At 39.4% G+C, this 20,988-nt stretch overlaps 1 protein-coding gene across 1 annotated transcript in view; it reads left to right on the forward strand.

Annotated features, from left to right (window-relative positions):
- Positions 1-20,988, forward strand: part of eif4g3a (eukaryotic translation initiation factor 4 gamma, 3a) — a 73,676-nt gene that overhangs the window by 40,887 nt on the left and 11,801 nt on the right. The window contains exons 9-21 of the mRNA XM_056251393.1: positions 597-788; positions 7,684-7,783; positions 7,885-8,598; positions 8,677-8,762; positions 9,829-10,063; positions 10,873-10,997; positions 12,679-12,804; positions 13,493-13,642; positions 13,901-14,098; positions 14,234-14,380; positions 14,874-15,110; positions 17,448-17,552; positions 20,113-20,251. Of these exons, the coding sequence (XP_056107368.1) occupies positions 597-788; positions 7,684-7,783; positions 7,885-8,598; positions 8,677-8,762; positions 9,829-10,063; positions 10,873-10,997; positions 12,679-12,804; positions 13,493-13,642; positions 13,901-14,098; positions 14,234-14,380; positions 14,874-15,110; positions 17,448-17,552; positions 20,113-20,251 (2,554 nt within the window). The remainder of the gene's footprint in view (positions 1-596; positions 789-7,683; positions 7,784-7,884; positions 8,599-8,676; positions 8,763-9,828; positions 10,064-10,872; positions 10,998-12,678; positions 12,805-13,492; positions 13,643-13,900; positions 14,099-14,233; positions 14,381-14,873; positions 15,111-17,447; positions 17,553-20,112; positions 20,252-20,988) is intronic.

Here is a 20,988-nt window from a genome sequence, read left to right on the forward strand (position 1 = left end):
TTCAACATCTGTTGTTTTTAAATGTTCTTTATAAATCAATAAACTAAACTAATTAAATATGTCAGGTCATATCTAAGCATTTTTCAAAGATTGATTTTGAATTCACAAATTTATAAAACATAAATTGAACTCTCAGGATAAAGATGCCAGTGATATATTTCAGTTCTAAAGACCAAACCACAAAAAAAAAACGAAAGTGCCATTATACATACTAATGTACTTTAAGTGATATATATATATATATATATATATATATATATATTATATTTACACAACCTTTTAAAGGTTTGGGGTTGGTGAAACTTTTTTTATATTTTTGTTATTCTAAGTCTCTAAATGCAGTAAAAAATAATAATATTTAGCCATTTTACAATTTAAAATATCTGTTTTCTATTTGAATATTTTTTTTTTAAGTAATTTATTCCTGTGATGCAAAGCTGAATTTCTAGCAGTCATTACTCCAGTCTTCAGTGTCACATGATCCTTCCATCATTTTAATATTTTGATCAAACATTTCTTCTTAGTATCACAGTTGAAAACATTTTTGATTTTCATTATAAATGTCTTTATTTATTATCTGTTGTTTTGCACCATTGTCCTCCCAGATCCGGATTCGAGACCCCAATCAGGGTGGAAAGGACATCACGGAGGAAATCATGTTTGGAAGCCGGAATCCTACTCCTCCTGGTGGGCACCCAGTCTCCACCTTAACCCCACCTGCAGGACGGCCCTCTTCGACACCAACCCCTCCCACAGGACACCTGTCCTTCACACCCACCCCCCCACAGGCAAGAAACACAAATTGTTCGTTGCCTTCAGAAACAGGCATCACTTCAAACAGGGCAGGTGTAGTATAGGCTAAAATTACATGTCATTTCGTAGGAAAGTGAGTTATCAGGTGCCAGAATTTGTTCTTTCTCAGTTATTTACACTTGAAGTAATTTTCAGTGGAGTGCAGTTCTTGATGCATTTTAACACAAGTTCCTGTGTCATGTGAGTTTTTAACATGTTTTTAATAATTAGCACCACTTTAAGCTCTCACTACTTACGTCCATTGGGTCCTTGGCTTAGCTGTTTTAAGCTCACCTGTCTAATGCTATTTTCCAGACATGTACAACCACCCACTACTCTCTCTCTTTCTGTCTCTCTCTCTCTGGCACACAGGGTGGGCATGGAGTAGTTCCAGCTCATACAGTCTGCCCCAATCTAATCCCTATGACCACACTGAGAGCGTTAGGCTGCGTTAGGCTTATTAATTAATGCCGACAATTTTTTTATCGCGCGTTAACCTCACTCTAGGCTGATTTATACTTCTGCGTCGGACCTACGCCGGAGCCTCTGCGCTATAGACTACGCTTTGGTTTTCATTTATCTGCGTCGGTTGTCCGCGTTGACGCGCAATTACACATGCAGAGGGAGAGTGTGAAACCCGGGGAGCGGTTCTAGCAATCACAGAGCTTGCGGTACGCATAGAATTGACGTTACATTTTTGAAGAGATGCATGTCAGGGTACGCGCGCTACACAGCTACGGCGTGAGTTCGACGCAGAAGTATAAATTGGGCTTTACCTCTGTTTAATGTAATCTTATGTGGGAAACCATGGCATGCCATGACCAAACCTAAGCTGCTATCAGAGAAGTAACGTTGTTCGACTTATATCTGTAGTGATCATGACCCTTTGACTACATAGACTGTTTCTGCTGCTCCCTGATACAAGATACCTGTTCAGAAAAAAAAAAAACCCAAGAAAACTGGACTCGTTTTAACAAGCTAGATAAAAGGCAATGCCCTGGCAGTGGCAAATAGCTTTGTTTAAATATTTGATTTGATTACATTAATGTTTAAGTTGAGATTTACAAGAAATATTTTATTGATACTGTGTAAAGGGAATACTGCTGGTATAAAAGCACCTTATTTGTTTAAAGTTTTTGCAAACCACATGTTATTGCACTTTTGTAGCAGTACATTTAAATCAAAAGTGCGCAATACACTACTTTAGAATTCATTATTCAATTTTGCGCGCAACAATGCGATTAATCGCAAGAAAATCATGCGATTAATCGCGATTAAATTTTTTAATCGTTGCCCAGCACTTATATATATATACACTCACCGGCCACTTTATTAGGTACCCCATGCTAGTAACGGGTTGGACCCCCTTTTGCCTTCAGAACTGCCTCAATTCTTCGTGGCATAGATTCAACAAGGTGCTGGAAGCATTCCTCAGGGAGTTTGGTCCATATTGACATGATGGCATCACACAGTTGCCGCAGATTTGTCGGCTGCACATCCATGATGCGAATCTCCCGTTCCACCACATCCCAAAGATGCTCTATTGGGTTGAGATCTGGTGACTGTGGAGGCCATTTTAGTACAGTGAACTCATTGTCATGTTCAAGAAACCAATTTGAAATGATTAGAGCTTTGTGACATGGTGGAAGTAGCCATCAGAGGATGGGTACATGGTGGCCATAAAGGGATGGACATGGTCAGAAACAATGCTCAGGTAGGCCGTGGCATTTAAACGATGCCCAATTGGCACTAAGGGGCCTAAAGTGTGCCAGGAAAACATCCCCCACACCATTACACCACCACCACCAGCCTGCACAGTGGTAACAAGGCATGATGGTTCCATGTTCTCATTCTGTTTACGCCAAATTCTGACTCTAACATCTGAATGTCTCAACAGAAATCGAGACTCATCAGACCAGGCAACATTTTTCCAGTCTTCAACTGTTCAATTTTGGTGAGCTCTTGCAAATTGTAGCCTCTTTTTCCTATTTGTAGTGGAGATGAGTGGTACCCGGTGGAGTCTTCTGCTGTTGTAGCCCATCCGCCTCAAGGTTGTGCGTGTTGTGGCTTCACAAATGCTTTGCTGCATACCTCGGTTGTAACGAGTGGTTATTTCAGTCACTGTTGCCCTTCTATCAGCTCGAACCAGTCTGGCCATTCTCCTCTGACCTCTGGCATCAACAAGGCATTTCCGCCCACAGAACTGCCGCTCACTGGATGTTTTTTTCTTTTTCGGACCATTCTCTGTAAACCCTAGAGATGGTTGTGCGTGAAAATCCCAGGAGATTAGCAGTTTCTGAAATACTCAGACCAGCCCTTCTGGCACCAACAATCATGCCACGTTCAAAGTCACTCAAATCAACTTTCTTCCCCATACTGATGCTTGGTTTGAACTGCAGGAGATTGTCTTGACCATGTCTACATGCCTAAATGCACTGAGTTGCCGCCATGTGATTGGCTGCTTAGAAATTAAGTGTTAACGAGCAGTTGGACAGGTGTACCTAATAAAGTGGCCGGTGAGTGTATATATATATATATATATATATACCGTAAAACTTCAAATAGTAGCCCGGGCTTTTATTTTCCCAAATCGTCGAACTGCACCGGCTTGTATTTGAGACAGGCGTTTCTATGAGACAGGCCTTTATAATTTAGTGTTGAGATGTTGTTCATTGAGTGTATAGGCCTGTCTCTAACCTCTAAAAATCTCCAAATGCTCCACGTGAAACTGCGGTCTTCCGACCTTTTACTATCGCGTCAATTGATTTTGATTAATATGCGCGAGGGAGACAGAGCAAGACAGCGCTCGTGTTGTTTGAAGACGTGAGAGTGCGCGCGCGGCCGGGGCGCTCTCTCTCTCTCTCTGCTCGTAATGCGCCCTGTCAAGCGCAGCAGTCATTCTATTCTACATCACTCATCGATCAAAAAAGGCTTTGGAGGGACAAAAATTTGCTTTGGCGGCCGCCTAAAAGCGGATGATCTGACGGTTTTAGAGGATTAAATACAACCTGAAACTAAAAAACAGACCCGGCCTCTATTTGAGACCGGCCTTTATTTACCCAAACCTGCAGCCACACCAGGCGTGTAAAAGAGACAGGCGTCTATTTGGGACTCGGCTATTATTTGAAGTTTTACCGTATATATATATATACACTCACCGGCCACTTTATTAGGTACACCTGTCCAACTGCTCGTTAACACTTAATTTCTAAGCAGCCAATCACATGGCGGCAACTCAGTGCATTTAGGCATGTAGACATGGTCAAGACAATCTCCTGCAGTTCAAACCAAGCATCAGTATGGGGAAGAAAGTTGATTTGAGTGACTTTGAACGTGGCATGATTGTTGGTGCCAGAAGGGCTGGTCTGAGTATTTCAGAAACTGCTAATCTACTGGGATTTTCACGCACAACCATCTCTAGGGTTTACAGAGAATGGTCCGAAAAAGAAAAAACATCCAGTGAGCGGCAGTTCTGTGGGCGGAAATGCCTTGTTGATGCCAGAGGTCAGAGGAGAATGGCCAGACTGGTTCGAGCTGATAGAAGGGCAACAGTGACTGAAATAACCACTCGTTACAACCGAGGTATGCAGCAAAGCATTTGTGAAGCCACAACACGCACAACCTTGAGGCGGATGGGCTACAACAGCAGAAGACTCCACCGGGTACCACTCATCTCCACTACAAATAGGAAAAAGAGGCTACAATTTGCAAGAGCTCACCAAAATTGAACAGTTGAAGACTGGAAAAATGTTGCCTGGTCTGATGAGTCTCGATTTCTGTTGAGACATTCAGATGTTAGAGTCAGAATTTGGCGTAAACAGAATGAGAACATGGAACCATCATGCCTTGTTACCACTGTGCAGGCTGGTGGTGGTGGTGTAATGGTGTGGGGGATGTTTTCCTGGCACACTTTAGGCCCCTTAGTGCCAATTGGGCATCGTTTAAATGCCACGGCCTACCTGAGCATTGTTTCTGACCATGTCCATCCCTTTATGGCCACCATGTACCCATCCTCTGATGGCTACTTCCACCATGTCACAAAGCTCTAATCATTTCAAATTGGTTTCTTGAACATGACAATGAGTTCACTGTACTAAAATGGCCTCCACAGTCACCAGATCTCAACCCAATAGAGCATCTTTGGGATGTGGTGGCTTGTATTTGAGACAGGCGTTTCTATGAGACAGGCCTTTATAATTTAGTGTTGAGATGTTGTTCATTGAGTGTATAGGCCTGTCTCTAACCTCTAAAAATCTCCAAATGCTCCACGTGAAACTGCGGTCTTCCGACCTTTTACTATCGCGTCAATTGATTTTGATTAATATGCGCGAGGGAGACAGAGCAAGACAGCGCTCGTGTTGTTTGAAGACGTGAGAGTGCGCGCGCGCGGCCGGGGCGCTCTCTCTCTCTCTCTGCTCGTAACGCGCCCTGTCAAGCGCAGCAGTCATTCTATTCTACATCACTCATCGATCAAAAAAGGCTTTGGAGGGACAAAAATTTGCTTTGGCCGTCGCCTAAAAGTGGACGATCTGACGGTTTTAGAGGATTAAATACAACCCGAAACTAAAAAACAGACCCGGCCTCTATTTGAGACCGGCCTTTATTTACCCAAACCTGCAGCCACACCAGGCGTGTAAAAGAGACAGGCGTCTATTTGGGACTCGGCTATTATTTGAAGTTTTACGGTATATATATATATATATATATATATATATATATATATATATATATATATATACAGTATATACACTCACCTAAAGGATTATTAGGAACACCTGTTCAATTTCTCATTAATGCAATTATCTAATCAACCAATCACAAGGCAGTTGCTTCAATGCATTTAGGGGTGTGGTCCTGGTCAAGACAATCTCCTGAACTCCAAACTGAATGTCAGAATGGGAAAGAAAGGTGATTTAAGCAATTTTGAGCATGGCATGGTTGTTGGTGCCAGACGGGCCGGTCTTAGTATTTCACAATCTGCTCAGTTACTGGGATTTTCACGCACAACCATTTCTAGGGTTTACAAAGAATGGTGTGAAAAGGGAAAAACATCCAGTATGCGGCAGTCCTGTGGGCGAAAATGCCTTGTTGATGCTAAAGGTCAGAGGAGAATGGGCCGACTGATTCAAGCTGATAGAAGAGCAACTTTGACTGAAATAACCACTCGTTACAACCGAGGTATGCAGCAAAGCATTTGTGAAGCCACAACACGCACAACCTTGAGGCGGATGGGCTACAACAGCAGAAGACCCCACCGGGTACCACTCATCTCCACTACAAATAGGAAAAAGAGGCTACAATTTGCAAGAGCTCACCAAAATTGGACAGTTGAAGACTGGAAAAATCGATTTCTGTTGAGACATTCAGATGGTAGAGTCAGAATTTGGCGTAAACAGAATGAGAACATGGATCCATCATGCCTTGTTACCACTGTGCAGGCTGGTGGTGGTGGTGTAATGGTGTGGGGGATGTTTTCTTGGCACACTTTAGGCCCCTTAGTGCCAATTGGGCATCGTTTAAATGCCACGGCCTACCTGAGCATTGTTTCTGACCATGTCCATCCCTTTATGGCCACCATGTACCCATCCTCTGATGGCTACTTCCAGCAGGATAATGCACCATGTCACAAAGCTCGAATCATTTCAAATTGGTTTCTTGAACATGACAATGAGTTCACTGTACTAAAATGGCCCCCACAGTCACCGGATCTCAACCCAATAGATCATCTTTGGGATGTGGTGGAACGGGAGCTTCGTGCCCTGGATGTGCATCCCACAAATCTCCATCAACTGCAAGATGCTGTCCTATCAATATGGGCCAACATTTCTAAAGAATGCTTTCAGCACCTTGTTGAATCAATGCCACGTAGAATTATGCCAGTTCTGAAGGCGAAAGGGGAGTCAAACACAGTATAAGTATGGTGTTCCTAATAAACCTTTAGGTGAGTGTGTATATATATAAAAAATGAATCGATAAAGCATGTCAATAAGCAGCTAAATGTTTTGGTAGTGTAAATATCAATGGCTGCAACATTCCACTTCCTCTCGATCATAACCAGCAGCACTATGACTCTCACAAAAAAGTACTGTGGCGGTTCACATCAGATGCTAATAGATTTGACATATACCATGGCACAAAATGAATACCATATATACCATGGTATGTACATGGCTAGCCTAGGTATTTCAACGAATGCAATAGTACTACCATGGTTTACACCTAAAAAAACATTGTAATCCATGGTACCCGTCTAAAAAGACATGTGATTGCCCTTTTCAAAAACATGGTATTACCATGGTACCTGTACACCCACCCCCCCCCCCCCCCCCCAAAATTAAATTACCTTACAAAAAAAAAAAAAAACATGGTATTACTATGGTACCTGTCCAGAAAAAAACAAGAGATTATTATGTCCAAAAACATGGTATTGCCATGGTACCGGTCTACATAAACATGAGATTACCATGCTCAAAAAGATTGGTATTACCATGCTACCTGTTCAAAAAACATGAGATTAACTTGTCCAAAAATATGGTATTACCATACTACCATTTGTCCAAAACACCATGGTACCATGATATCTAAAGATCATGGCTTTACCATGGTACATGCCCAAGAAGAGCCTGATATTACTAGGATGCTATCAAAAGAAACATGGTATTGTCATGGTTATACTATGCAAATAAATTATCATTATTTCGTCTACTCAGCCCTCACATGTAAATAAAGTGCTTTTGGGCACTTTGTATGTTTAACCGTGTGATTCTGGGCCAGAATAAGTTAGACGTTGGACTAGAAGTTATGCCGAATGTACAAGGTCTAGCTCTGCAGGACTGTGCCATGGTTGACTGATGTGTCTGTTTTGTTCTTTCTCTCTTTTTCACCCCAAAGCAGCCAAGCAACTGTCAGACCCCAGAACAAGTGACATATGTCAACCCACCTCAGAGACTCTCAGAGAGTCCTGCATACATGGATGGCAAACCCAGCTTAGGTATAACTCTACATACAACCTCCCTTTGTGATATGATTTGTCACTTAAAGGAATTTTTTTTATTTTATATTTTGACCCTGTTTTTGCTCTTGACCTTATAGATGACAGGCCAAAAATGGAGTCTGGTCCCATAAAGTCTGTATCTCCTGGGCCTAAGCCTTCAGAGTCTTCTTTAGAGAAAAGAGAATCCCCAAGTCTTCCATTATTAGCCTCTTCTTCTCCAGAGGTGGCTTCCGGTGTTTCCTCCCATCCTTCAAGTGGCTGCATTAAACCCACTGCTGCAGGCGAACCAGAATTTATTTCTACTACAACCACTAAGGCTCAGACGCTTAAGGTCATCTGCGGCGAGGAATCTCTTCCTGTAACTTCTCCCAGACTGTCTGCTTCGCCCTCACCGTCTCTCAAAGTGGTAAATGGCCTTGCGGAGTCTCAAACTCCCTTATCAAGCTATGAAGAGCCTGAGGTCCAGGAAGGCCTAAAGATATCATTGTCCGATGAGGTTCAGTTGCCAACCCAGGGTACGTCATCCACGGAGAAGTCTGGTCAGGAAGTTCCAGTGGCCTTGGAGGAGCTCCAGGCAAAGCACCTCCCTTCTCTAGCTGCACATGTACCCATAACCCCAACCGTACAGGCCGCTTCAAGCACCTCTAGCACAACTTCTGTCCTTGCACCACCACCTGGTTTGGCACCACTAGTGCAGTCAGTTGTCCTCGAGGCACCAGAGCAAAACAAGACCTCTGACGATGTCCAACCGAAGGCTCAGGACGCTTCAGAATCACAAACTCAGAATAATTCTAAAAAGTTCATACCATCAGGTATGTGTGCTGACTTGGCTCAGACAAAATAAAAAGTTCAATGATAAATTGCCAATTTTTTGTCTTTTTTTGTGATAGCCCAAGCTGTTTCTGCTGTACCAAAGTCTTGGAAGAAACCAAATGAAGAAATTCTGATGGTGGAAACGCTGCCAAAGGAGAATGAGGTGAGAGAGAGTGTGCATGGAGGCTTGACATCAGTGTTAAGGCCTGTTTACACCAAGGACGATAACTATAGCAATGAATACTGCTATTTTTTTATACTTATACAATTCTAAAAATCGTTCTGTCCACACCACAACGATAACTGCACAGAGAAACTGTAATGTTGGCATCCGTTTAAGAAAGATTTTTCCAGTTGATGAGCCTAAAAACATTGACAGCTAATCAGAATCCATCCTGCTTTAAGAGCTTGATCATTTAAAGTGTCAGATGACATAACTGCAGCGCACGCTTGCTAGTATAGTTAGTTACATTTATAGTTATCATTCTTGGTGTGAATGGCCTTTATTGTCCTAACATAAGCAAAATGAAATTTCATTACTGAAATAAAAATAATATACAGGATCAGGGAAAAACTAAACTAAAATTAATTTGTGGATTGTTTTGTTTTGTGTTGGAATTTCATGACTCCAAAAATGTTACTTTTTAAATTAGTATTGGATTTCATTTTATTTTAATTAGTAATGAAAATAACCCAAAAATCCTCAATGAATTAAACCTCTACAGTCCATCTGTATTAAACATGAAAATGCCACCAGATTGTATTGAGAAATGTTATATTTTTAAACGGTACCAGTAAGTGCTTTAACTTTGGCAGCCCTAAAATACTAAAACTAAATCTGAAATACAAACAAAATAAACGGAAACTAGAAAACTCTGAAAAATATCCTTAAAAAAAAAAACCTAACAATGATAGAGTGAAAACCACCGAGGACGAAATTGAATTACTTTATTTTTTAGTGGTTTTTCATCATTGCTAGTATTGTTTTTAGAATTCTTTCAAGGTTTTCTATTTGTGTTTATTTAGTTTTCATTTCAGTATACGTTTTGTTGTTAGTTGTAATAACCTGTCCTTAGAAAAGGGATATTGGAAAATTGACAAAACCCCCGCACACAGCGTAAGACAGACTAATAACATTATTATCATAACCCAAACCATTATGCAGTCATTCATCTCACATAACACCTCCAGGCCCTTGTGTAATGCTGCTTTTCTTCGCTCCACATCAGGAGGAGACCTCAAAGGAGAGCTCTGCTGAAGATGAGATGGTCTCACAGCTAACCTTAGGGACCTACAGCAGCCCCTTTACAGTGCCTGAGCACCAGGAGAAGCTCTCAGAAGAGAACGGTGAGACTGAAACAGAGCCTTTCAGGAACGGGGTGGAGACCGAGAGCACTGACAGTGGCGTTACGCTCGGGGACAGCAGGGGGTCCATGTGTTCCCCCACTCCACTCATGCAGGAAGGTAAGACTTTACACAGGACATGCCTTATTATTTGGTCTTATTTTTAGTGTAAATACCTAAAGTCCCCCTGTGGTGAAAATCAAGCTTTTAATGTTGTCTAATATGTCTATGTGGTGTTTTTAATATGCTTTAAGACAAACCATGTACAAATGAATAAGTCAACACCATTGCTGAGTATTTTCTCCTTAAAACTGTAGTGAACCAAAGACAGTCTCAAAAATGCGGTTTGAAATCGCTGGTGTTTCTGACGTCACAAACTACCTTGTAACCAATCACGTCAACGTGTGATCGTCAACGAGTGGATCTCTGAGCTGGTGCGAGTGAGTGGAGGCGGGGCTAATTTGCATATTCATAGAACCGCGTATACTAAATGAGGCAAGGGTGTAGAGTTACAATCAATCAATTTTTAAGCATGAAGACATTTTTTCAAGGAAAAAACATTTAAATATGTAATTTTGGTGATCAAAGATGACTTTAAGGGATAAAATTATTGACTACAGGGGGACTTTAACAGTTATCTACCTTTCATTCTTTGGAGGTCACATGATTGACATATCGAAGGACTGTTTATTAAATAGCCAGTAGTCTTTGGTTTACAGCACAGCCTTCCTATTGCTAGGCAAGGTTTGATTTCATAGAGTCCTTTTTAAAGTTTTTTTTTTTTTTTTTTTGTGTCACCAGAAAGCACCTTATAATTTTGTAGAATTTTTGTTTACGCTTCCAATTTACTATTCTGAATACATTCTGCAATAAATTAGTCTTGTTAACATAGTTGACCTATATTTTTATCTGTGCTTTTTCCTCACCAGGTCTTGCGCAATCTAATGGAAAGAGACAGTATGACCGGGACTTCCTGTTGGGCTTTCAGTTCATGCCGGCCTGCGTGCAGAAGCCAGAGGGACTGCCTCAAATCAGTGATGTGGTGCTAGACAAGGTGTTTTTTTTTGTTATTGTTGTCTTATGTACATTGTCAAAAGTGTTGGAGGCCATGTTTTCCTTTTGGAATTCTAATGTCTTACTGCTTCTTTGATTTGTAGACAAAAACATTTGCATAATATGCATTTGATAAAAAAAACGGAAAAAAAAACGTCTTATATAATGTTGGGAGCTAATCAGCACAGTCAAGGCTTTGCACACATCTTTAACCCTTGGTTAAGACTACCTTTAAACCTGGGTTGAGCAACTTGTTATTTTGATAGCAGTTTTTAACCCAGCATTCAAATAAATGTATGAACTTGTATGAACTTTCTACTTATCAAAGAATCCTGAAAAAAATGACCAGTTTCCACAAAAATATCAAACAGCACAACTGTTTTCAACACTGAACATTGAAAATTCAACTTTACCATCACAGGAATAAATTACATTTTTAAATATATTAAAACTAGAAAACAGTTATTTCTAAACCGTAATTACTTTTATTTCACAACATTACTGTTTTTACTTTATTTCTGATCAAATTAATGTAGCATTGGTGAGCATAGAACATTTTAGGCGGAGCTACTTCTCTCTGTTTACGACTATGACGAGTCAATCAGGTACTGGGCTCCTCCGCAGTGGTACAACCCGAACCAGTCTAAAATTGTCAGAATATAAACACTTATTATAGGTGCACCGTAGTGATTCAGGATAAGACAAAACCACGGTTTGGATAACGGATTCATGATATACTCGCTACTTACCGGTATATACATTTTGTAAATTTTAAACAAAAAAAGTTACGGACTGCAGCTTTAACCACATAATTATGCAGATAAGAGTCCTAACCCAGGTTTTACAATGTGAAACCTCACAACCTGACTACTCAGTTTAACAGGGGGTGATCCTAATAATTTTAAGTGTCAAAAGCACATTCTACTTCCTAAAAAAAACTCGCAAATACGGACATAACGTTTTCCTCTTTTGGTGCTTAAAACGTGAAGAGTACAGTACAAGTATGTTCCCCTGACTTCTAAACTTCAGCTGAGCTGCACTCTTCAGCCATGAAACTCCCTAGACGTCCTGTTTCCATTAAAATTGCATTACTGTTATGTCATACTTGGCAGTAGGCATCATTTAGCCTAAAGACGGTAGAAAGTAAATGCCCTGCCCCTGTTTGATGCATAGTCTTAAACCTTTGTCTAATCGGTTGATATGAGAGAGTTAATAGCGAGCTTGTCATTGTCATTTGTTTATACTTTCTCAGTTACTGTTTCCGACAACACTTGATTCTGTTGTTCTAAACATATGCTCTGTACTTTCAGTTTCTCATTTCAGTTCCTAGATGTTACTCTGCATGTGTACTCGCTCACATCTGTTTCTGGCTGTTCCTGTTCCCTCCATCACAAGATGACTGGAGCATAAATCGTTGAACATGTTGTTGATATATAAATAACAAATGGAGCTAGTCTCCATGGCAAATATTGTTTGCCCATCAGTGCTGTAGGGCAAGGAAAGACTGATCTCAAACCAGTTTCTCACATACTGATCGTGATAAAGATACAGATAGGTACAGCTAGTCCAAGATCAGCATAAGCAGGAGGGGAGAGACATCTGGGGTTTCATTCATGTCACAGCTCTGTTTCTCACTGCGCCCCCTGCTGGATAAGTCATGGAAATCATCTCTTCTGTTTCAGATTAACCAAAACAAGCTGCCGCTGAGGTCTGTGGACCCCAGGTTGATTTCCAGAGGCGCTCCCCAGGATTTTACTCCCGCTTTTGCTGACTTCAGCAGGCAGATGCCAGGAGGCCGTGGAGCCCCAGTGAGTTATAATAACTCGTATGCTTTATTACAAGACCAAAATTCTAAAAATAGTTTTCTCACACAAAATATCCTAATCTATTAACCCCTTCAGGTGTGATTGAGCAATTTTGGAGAACACGTAGCAACTTTGTTGATTAATCTATTCATATCAAGAAACCTCTGAAGGATCATATCTGGGTCATGTGTCACCCCAAAATCAAAAGAAAGAATTCATGAATTGCATTTTCCATAAAGTAAATGAAACCTATTTTTAGGGCCATTATGATGTTATTTTCATAACAATTAACCACATTCCAAATTCTCATTACTGCATTAGTGGGGGAAAAAAACCTGTTACTACAATGTGAAATAAATAATGATATATTATTTAAATGATAAATAATATATCAAATATTATCATATATCAAATATATATGAATGCCTTTTATGTTGATTTAATTTTTTTCTAATATTTCTTTACTTTAAAAAAATCAACAAAGTATTACAATAAAGAAATAAAATCTAATAAAAATCACCATTTGAGAGTGAGATACAAACTCAAAAAATGACTTGGACTTAAATTACATAATATATTAAAATGTGCTTAATTTTGCAAAATATTATATATTTTCTTTTGATTTATAAATAAGATTCACCCAGCTATTTTCTACATTTTAAACTGACACTGTACAACACTTTATCCGAAGCTTATGCATGTGCGACGACCCCCTCCACGCAAGATCATTGTAAACGTTTCCGTGATCGATGACGTTCAGCTCAAGAAGTCAGAGAACGCCTGGAAACCTGGGATGAAGAGAGAGAGTGTCCCAGAAGACCCAGATGCCCTGAAAACCCAGGTGTGAATTCCTGATCTTTTATTGCGTTTATCAATGAGTGTAAAACATCCACAGTAAAAGAAGCACTCTCGAGTTTCAACTAGATGATGAGGTTGTCACGTGGATGCTTTTGTTCTTGTCAGGCACTGGGATTTGTTTGACGCTCTCACATCCTTTGAGTCCTGTTTTGTCTCTTTAGAAAGCGTGTTTATTTTGTTCTAAAGGTTGTTTTGAACGCTGTTAACCGCTGTGTCGGCAATCTGTTTTCTGGCACTTCAGGATTTGTTCCGGAAAGTTCGTAGCATTTTGAACAAGCTCACACCCCAGATGTTCAATCAGCTGATGAAGCAGGTAACGGATCTCACAATCAACACAGAAGAAAGGCTTAAAGGAGTCATTGACCTTGTGTTTGAGAAGGCCATCGATGAGCCTAGCTTCTCTGTGGCCTACGCCAACATGTGTCGCTGCCTGGCCACGGTATGTTCTATGCACTTTGGTGTTAATTGTGCACATTGCAAAATTTCCATGTCTATTTTCTTCTGACTGTCCATTATTTTACCTCACATTATTCTTTTATTCAATATGTCATGGACATATCCGATCCAATTGTAGCTAAAAGTGCCCACAGCAGACAAACCTAATACAACAGTAAACTTCCGGAAGCTGCTATTGAACCGCTGTCAGAAGGAATTTGAGAGGGACAAAGTGGACGACGTCGTACTTGAGAGAAAACAAAAGGAGCTGGACTCTGCCACATCAGTAATTATTCAATAATTATTATCGAGATTTAATTTAGACTTGCTTATTTGACTTTTTGTCTGTAATGCCTATTTATGTCCTATATTCACCAGGCCAAATGTATTTAATGTGAATAATTTAATAGAAAGTTCATCCAAAAGTTCAAAATCGGTCATTATTTAAATAATTTTATGGTAAATAGTGGCTAATACCTATTTTATTGGTTTATATTTATTTTATCCTTTATTATAATTATATACTATTATAGTAGCCTATTGATTAAGATTTTTAGCTACAGAAAACAATCATTTTTTTGTTTTAATTTTAGTTTTAGTTAACGATAACGATGCTGCTAGTACATTCTTCAACATTTTTTCGAAGAAAGAAAGTCATACATGTTTGGAACAACATGAGGGGGAGTAAATGATGGCATAATTCTTTTTTGGGTGCACTATTCTTTCAAAGACATCATTAAAAGCATGATGCGATTTAAATGAAACTCTTTCTCTCATAGCCCTCAGAAAGGGAAAGAATGCAAGAGGAGCTTGAGGAGGCGAAGGACAAGGCCCGGCGTCGCTCCACAGGAAATATCAAATTCATCGGTGAGCTGTTCAAGCTCAAGATGCTGACAGAGCCCATCATGCATGACTGTGTGGTAAAACTACTAAAAAACCATGACGACGAGAGCTTGGAGTGCCTCTGCAGGCTCCTCAGCACCATCGGCAAAGACCTTGACTTTGAGAAAGCCAAGGTAACTCGACAACATTTTGTTATTATTCATTCTGGAGCCGTATTGATTCGAATTTCGCTAGATCATTGGTGAAAATTCCTTGAAAAGGGAAATTGAAAAGGCTCATGGTGCATCTAAGGTCAAATATTTTTCTTTTTATTTAAGTAATCTAATATGACCTTGATGGAGACTAGAACCACTGTAAAACATCTCGCTAAAAGCAAAAGCATGCTCCACTTTGCAAACTGGTCAAGAACTGCCCTCTTACACAAAACGGTACCTAAACACACGCTATTGTTCAAAAGTTTGGGGTTGCTTAGATATTTGAATGTTTATGAAAGAAGAGTTTTGTGCCTAAAAAATACATAAGAATATATTTGTTAGGGATGCACCGATCATGGTTTTTCATTGGCGATTATGATTGCCGATTTTTTACAAGCGAACGTGCTGATTCCGATACCAGTTGCAGTTTTTTTTAAAGCAAATTTGATTGTTTATTTGCTCTATTACAGGCATATTACAACTAAAGATATTTAAACTCTATTACAATTAAAAAATCTGTAGCCATTTGAAATTAGAGGCAACCACTACATTTTAATCACGATCCAAAGATGCTGCACACATGTTGCACAAGCTGTTGTTTTTGATATATCATGATATTGTATGTGAAATACTGCTCATATCACTACCACTAACATATTCAATATGTATCTTACCATTTTTTTACTGGTGCAGTTTTTACTGCAAGCTGGAGATTGACCATCTACATAACGTCAAGAACAAAATATTCATAGTATGGCTTGTAGATATTTGCAAAAGGTTAATTTCAAACCTAATAAGCAAGTAAAGGGTCCAAAATTACAAGATGTTTAGGGGCAGCTAAATCTGAAATCATGTTCAGATGTTCTTCTAAGTTCCTCAAAGAAAATTCTTGAATATCCAAAGATTCAATCAATGCCAGAACCTTGAAAATATTGGCAAACCCTGTAATTGGTTTCACCTTCAAAGCGCAGAGTGTGGGAACATGTAAACAATTTTGTTTCCCGAATGACTTTTTTTTCCATTGGACATTGCATAAATCCAGCCAATCAGACTGGGGTTTGCCATTTTCAGAAAGCTTTTGACATTTTTTGTGCAAAATGCATCAGACGCTTCGTGAGCTGCCTGTGGGCGTCCTGTCTGAGGCTACAGTGTACAATGATTGGAGCTTTATTTAGAACGAGAGGACATTCAAAAGCAGAATTTTTCGATGAATTCTTAACTAACCACATAATTGCTGTTGTTCACTTGCCATTCCTACAACATGCCCCTGCTGTTTCTTTGTTTGTTAAAGTAGGCTACTAATAAATCAGTCCAATACCCTTGAAAGGCAGCACTCAGCAGGCAACTAGAGCTCAAGCTGTAAGGTGTTGCATTGTGTGAAATTTAATTATTTACAGAGTGCTCTGTTGTATACTGTACATTTCATAAAAAAAAAAAAAAAATTGCATACCATGAACAATATACATAGTACATAACTGCAGTAGTACAAGTACATGTAGGATATTATGATAGTATTCCGAACATAGCCTTAGGCTACTTACTACTAAGATGACCAGATCTGTGTCTGTGTCCATCTTTTTTACAGTGGTGTTCAGAGTATGGCCCAAAGGTTTGCCTGGAAAAAAAATAATTCACATTTTTTAACATTATGGCACGATTGTGTAATTTTGAGATTTTTATCTGATTGTGAAGATGTTGAAATACTTTTGTCTTTTGAAATACTTAATTAAAATGTCGTTAGCTCTACAAGAGGACTAAGCTGGGGGGAAAAAAAGTCATTTAAATATGCTGCAGTGCAAAGCAAAAGCATGAGGAATAATCAGGCATGGGAGTGAATGTGTTCTGAACGTTGTACACACATGCAGTCTAAATGTGTTCCAGCTGGGCCCAACAGACGGCCATAAACCCTAGAGCTAAGTATTAGGCAAGAGGGTAAATGAAAATATTTTCTGTATCCATCCTTCCTTTCTCACTGACCTTGCAGCAGGAACTTCAGGCGTTTTTCAGCTAGCAGGGATTCAGGTTGAGAAATAACTTCTGCGTTTATAGACCTTGTTGATTTAGGAGCTTAGTGCAGTTCTTTGTCTCAAAACATTATTTTTAGATCCCTATATGTCCTAAATAATGGATGGGTACAGACAAGAAGATCTGTGCTGTATGATCAAACATCATTGGCACAGTAAAAAAGATCTGTCTTATTTTATTATCAATATTTTTTCAGAGAAGCAAGTTGTGATTGACAAGGGCTCATGAACTCAGTCTTTGATATTGAACTGATGTGTTCTTCATCACCCTCTTCTCTGTGTCCTTGAATAGCCCCGTATGGACCAATACTTCAACCAGATGGAGAAAATTGTCAAAGAGCGCAAGACATCGTCACGGATACGGTTCATGGTACAGGATGTAATAGATCTGAGACTGGTGAGTGCCAGGGGGGATTGTGATTTGTGTTTGTTTGTGTGTACTGATAGCCATTGCCAGACGTTTATAAAAGCCTGGTTTTTATACAAGTAACAGAAAAAAGCAAGAACATACAGAAAGAAGCAAGAACATTTGTTTTAGTGTCTGCTCTCGTAATTTTTTTATTTAATTTTTAAGCTATTATGAGGCCCTTTCATAAGCGCTTTGAATTTATGGCTTTCTTGGGGTCTCCTTTTTGTAATCATAATAACTGTATACGTTCCATTTATCATTGCAAATTGTCCTTTCAAAGAATACATAACATTTGATTAAAAAAATATATATATATATATATACACACTCACCTAAAGGATTATTAGGAACACCTGTTCAATTTCTCATTAATGCAATTATCTAATCAACCAATCACATGGCAGTTGCTTCAATGCATTTAGGGTTGTGGTCCTGGTCAAGATCTCCTGAACTCCAAACTGAATGTCAGAATGGGAAAGAAAGGTGATTTAAGCAATTTTGAGCGTGGCATGGTTGTTGGTGCCAGACGGGCCGGTCTGAGTATTTCACAATCTGCTCAGTTACTGGGATTTTCACGCACAACCATTTCTAGGGTTTACAAAGAATGGTGTGAAAAGGGAAAAACATCCAGTATGCAGCAGTCCTGTAGGCGAAAATGCCTTGTTGATGCTAGAGGTCAGAGGAGAATGGGCCGACTGATTCAAGCTGATAGAAGAGCAACTTTGACTGAAATAACCACTCGTTACGACTGAGGTATGCAGCAAAGCATTTGTGAAGCCACAACACACACAACCTTGAGGCGGATGGGCTACAACAGCAGAAGACCCCACCGGGTCCCACTCATCTCCACTACAAATAGGAAAAAGAGGCTACAATTTGCAAGAGCTCACCAAAATTGGACAGTTGAAGACTGGAAAAGTGTTGCCTGGTCTGATGAGTCTCGATTTCTGTTGAGACATTCAGATGGTAGAGTCAGAATTTGGCGTAAACAGAATGAGAACATGGATCCATTATGCCTTGTTACCACTGTGCAGGCTGGTGGTGGTGTAATGGTGTGGGAGATGTTTTCTTGGCACACTTTAGGCCCCTTAGTGCCAATTGGGCATCGTCTAAATGCCACGGCCTACCTGAGCATTGTTTCTGACCATGTCCATCCCTTTATGGCCACCATGTACCCATCCTCTGATGGCTACTTCCAGCAGGATAATGCACCATGTCACAAAGCTCGAATCATTTCAAATTGGTTTCTTGAACATGACAATGAGTTCACTGTACTAAAATGGCCCCCACAGTCACCAAATCTCAACCCAATAGAGCATCTTTGGGATGTGGTGGAACGGGAGCTTCGTGCCCTGGATGTGCATCCCACAAATCTCCATCAACTGCAAGATGCTATCCTATCAATATGGGCCAACATTTCTAAAGAATGCTTTCAGCACCTTGTTCAATCAATGCCACGTAGAATTAAGGCAGTTCTGAAGGCGAAAGGGGGTCAAACACAGTATAAGTATGGTGTTCCTAATAAACCTTTAGGTGAGTGTATATTTATATACACTAGTTTCTGGTCAGTATGATTGTTTTGTCTTTTTTAAGAAATGAATACTTTTATTCAGCAAGGACGCATTAAATTGATCAAAGGTTATAGTAGTTATAATGTTACAAATCGATTTCTATTTAAAAAATGCTGTTCTTTTGTTCATCTAAGAATCCTGAAAAAAATCTACAGAAATATTAAGCAGCACAACTGTCAGCATATTAGAATGATTTCTGAAGGTTCGTGTGACTCTGAAGACTAAAATGATGATGCTAAAAAAAAATCAGCTTTGGATCACTGGAATAAATTACATTTTTAAATATATTCAAATATAAAACAGTTATTTTACATTGCAATAATAATTCTCAATATTAATGTTTCTACTGTATTTTTGATCAAATAAATGCAGCCTTGGTGAACATAAAAGACTTCTTTCAAAAACATTTTAAATATCTTAACAACCCAAACTTATGAACGTTGGTGTATGTGTGATAAAAATAATAATTATAATATTTTCGGTCATTATTAAAATATTTTCCAAAATAAAAAATTGGAAAATTATACCTTATATGAGAATTTTACAATTATAAATGTTATTTCTTTATTTTTTTATTGAGTCCGGTCAAAATGTTAGCTAGGACATAGGACAACACTGAACGCAATGGCCCAGAAACAGCCAAAGGTTAAATACAGTATCGGAATCAGCAAGGTCATATATTTTGGCAATGAGAATGTTCACGTCTGTTTGCCCGTAGCATTGTTGAGCTTGGTGTCTCTCCCCTGCATTCCTCAGATTTAATTTTCACTTTCGAGTGATTAAAATGTGTGAAAGAGAAGAGTCAAAAAGAGGAGGGAACATTGTCAAATGTTGAAGCCTTTATTGTACCCAAATTTTAAAAAATTTGAATGTTTTGTAGTGTTGTATAGTTTGGAGTTGAATGTACCCATTTTCCAAAATGACACTGATCAATTAATCATAGACATCTGATCTCCCTCTTTATTTATATTGTTTAGCATAACTGGGTTTCTCGGAGAGCAGACCAGGGCCCTAAAACCATAGAGCAGATCCATAAAGAGGCCAAGCTGGAGGAACAGGAAGAACAGAGGAAGGTTCATCAGCAGCTTCTGTCTAAGGACATCAAGAGGAGACCAGGTGAGATCCACAGCACACACTTACAGCTTTATTGTTTATCTCCAGTCATACCAGGCCAACTACAGCGCCACCCAGAGGACAAAACCTCATTTAAATTTCCAGGTTTACTCTGAGATAAAATCTAAAAAAAGATCAAAACATTCATGGGAACATGTTGTTTGCACAGCAGGCTTTCCAGACAGCAAATGGCTTGTTTGTAGAGGAGAACACATTAATGGTTAACCAGGATTGATTGTGATTTTGAATTTGTTCATGCAACAGCAACTTGACTGATTATTTTAAAGTGTCCATATTATGCTAATTTAAAGGTTCCTAATTTTGTTTCGGAGGTCTCCTACGATAGGTTTACATGCATCCAAGGCCATAAAACATTTTCATTTTCTCGTAACATGCATTGCAGCACCACCTCTTTTCTCACAGTGTCTGAAACGGTTAGATCAGGGGTCGGCAACCTAAAATGTTGAAAGAGCCATATTGGACCCCAAAAAAATAATAATAATCTGTCTGGAGCCGCAAAAAATTAAAAGCTTTATATAAGCCTTATAATGAAGGCAACACATGCTGTAAGTGTTATATTAGCTTTATTAGTATCAAAATGATAAGTAGGCTACAAATTAGAGCTTAGATCGGGGCCAAAAAATCAAGCCCGGCCCGGCCCGACACATTAAACGTAATTATGAGCCCGATTTTAACCCGACCATTTTTTAATGCGTGGGTCGTTATAACTAACGTTCTCA

This window comes from Rhinichthys klamathensis, unplaced genomic scaffold (assembly GCF_029890125.1).
Source record: "Rhinichthys klamathensis goyatoka isolate OS25496 unplaced genomic scaffold, OSU_Roscu_1.1 h1tg000082l_1, whole genome shotgun sequence".
In the NCBI taxonomy this organism is placed as follows: domain Eukaryota; kingdom Metazoa; phylum Chordata; class Actinopteri; order Cypriniformes; family Leuciscidae; genus Rhinichthys; species Rhinichthys klamathensis.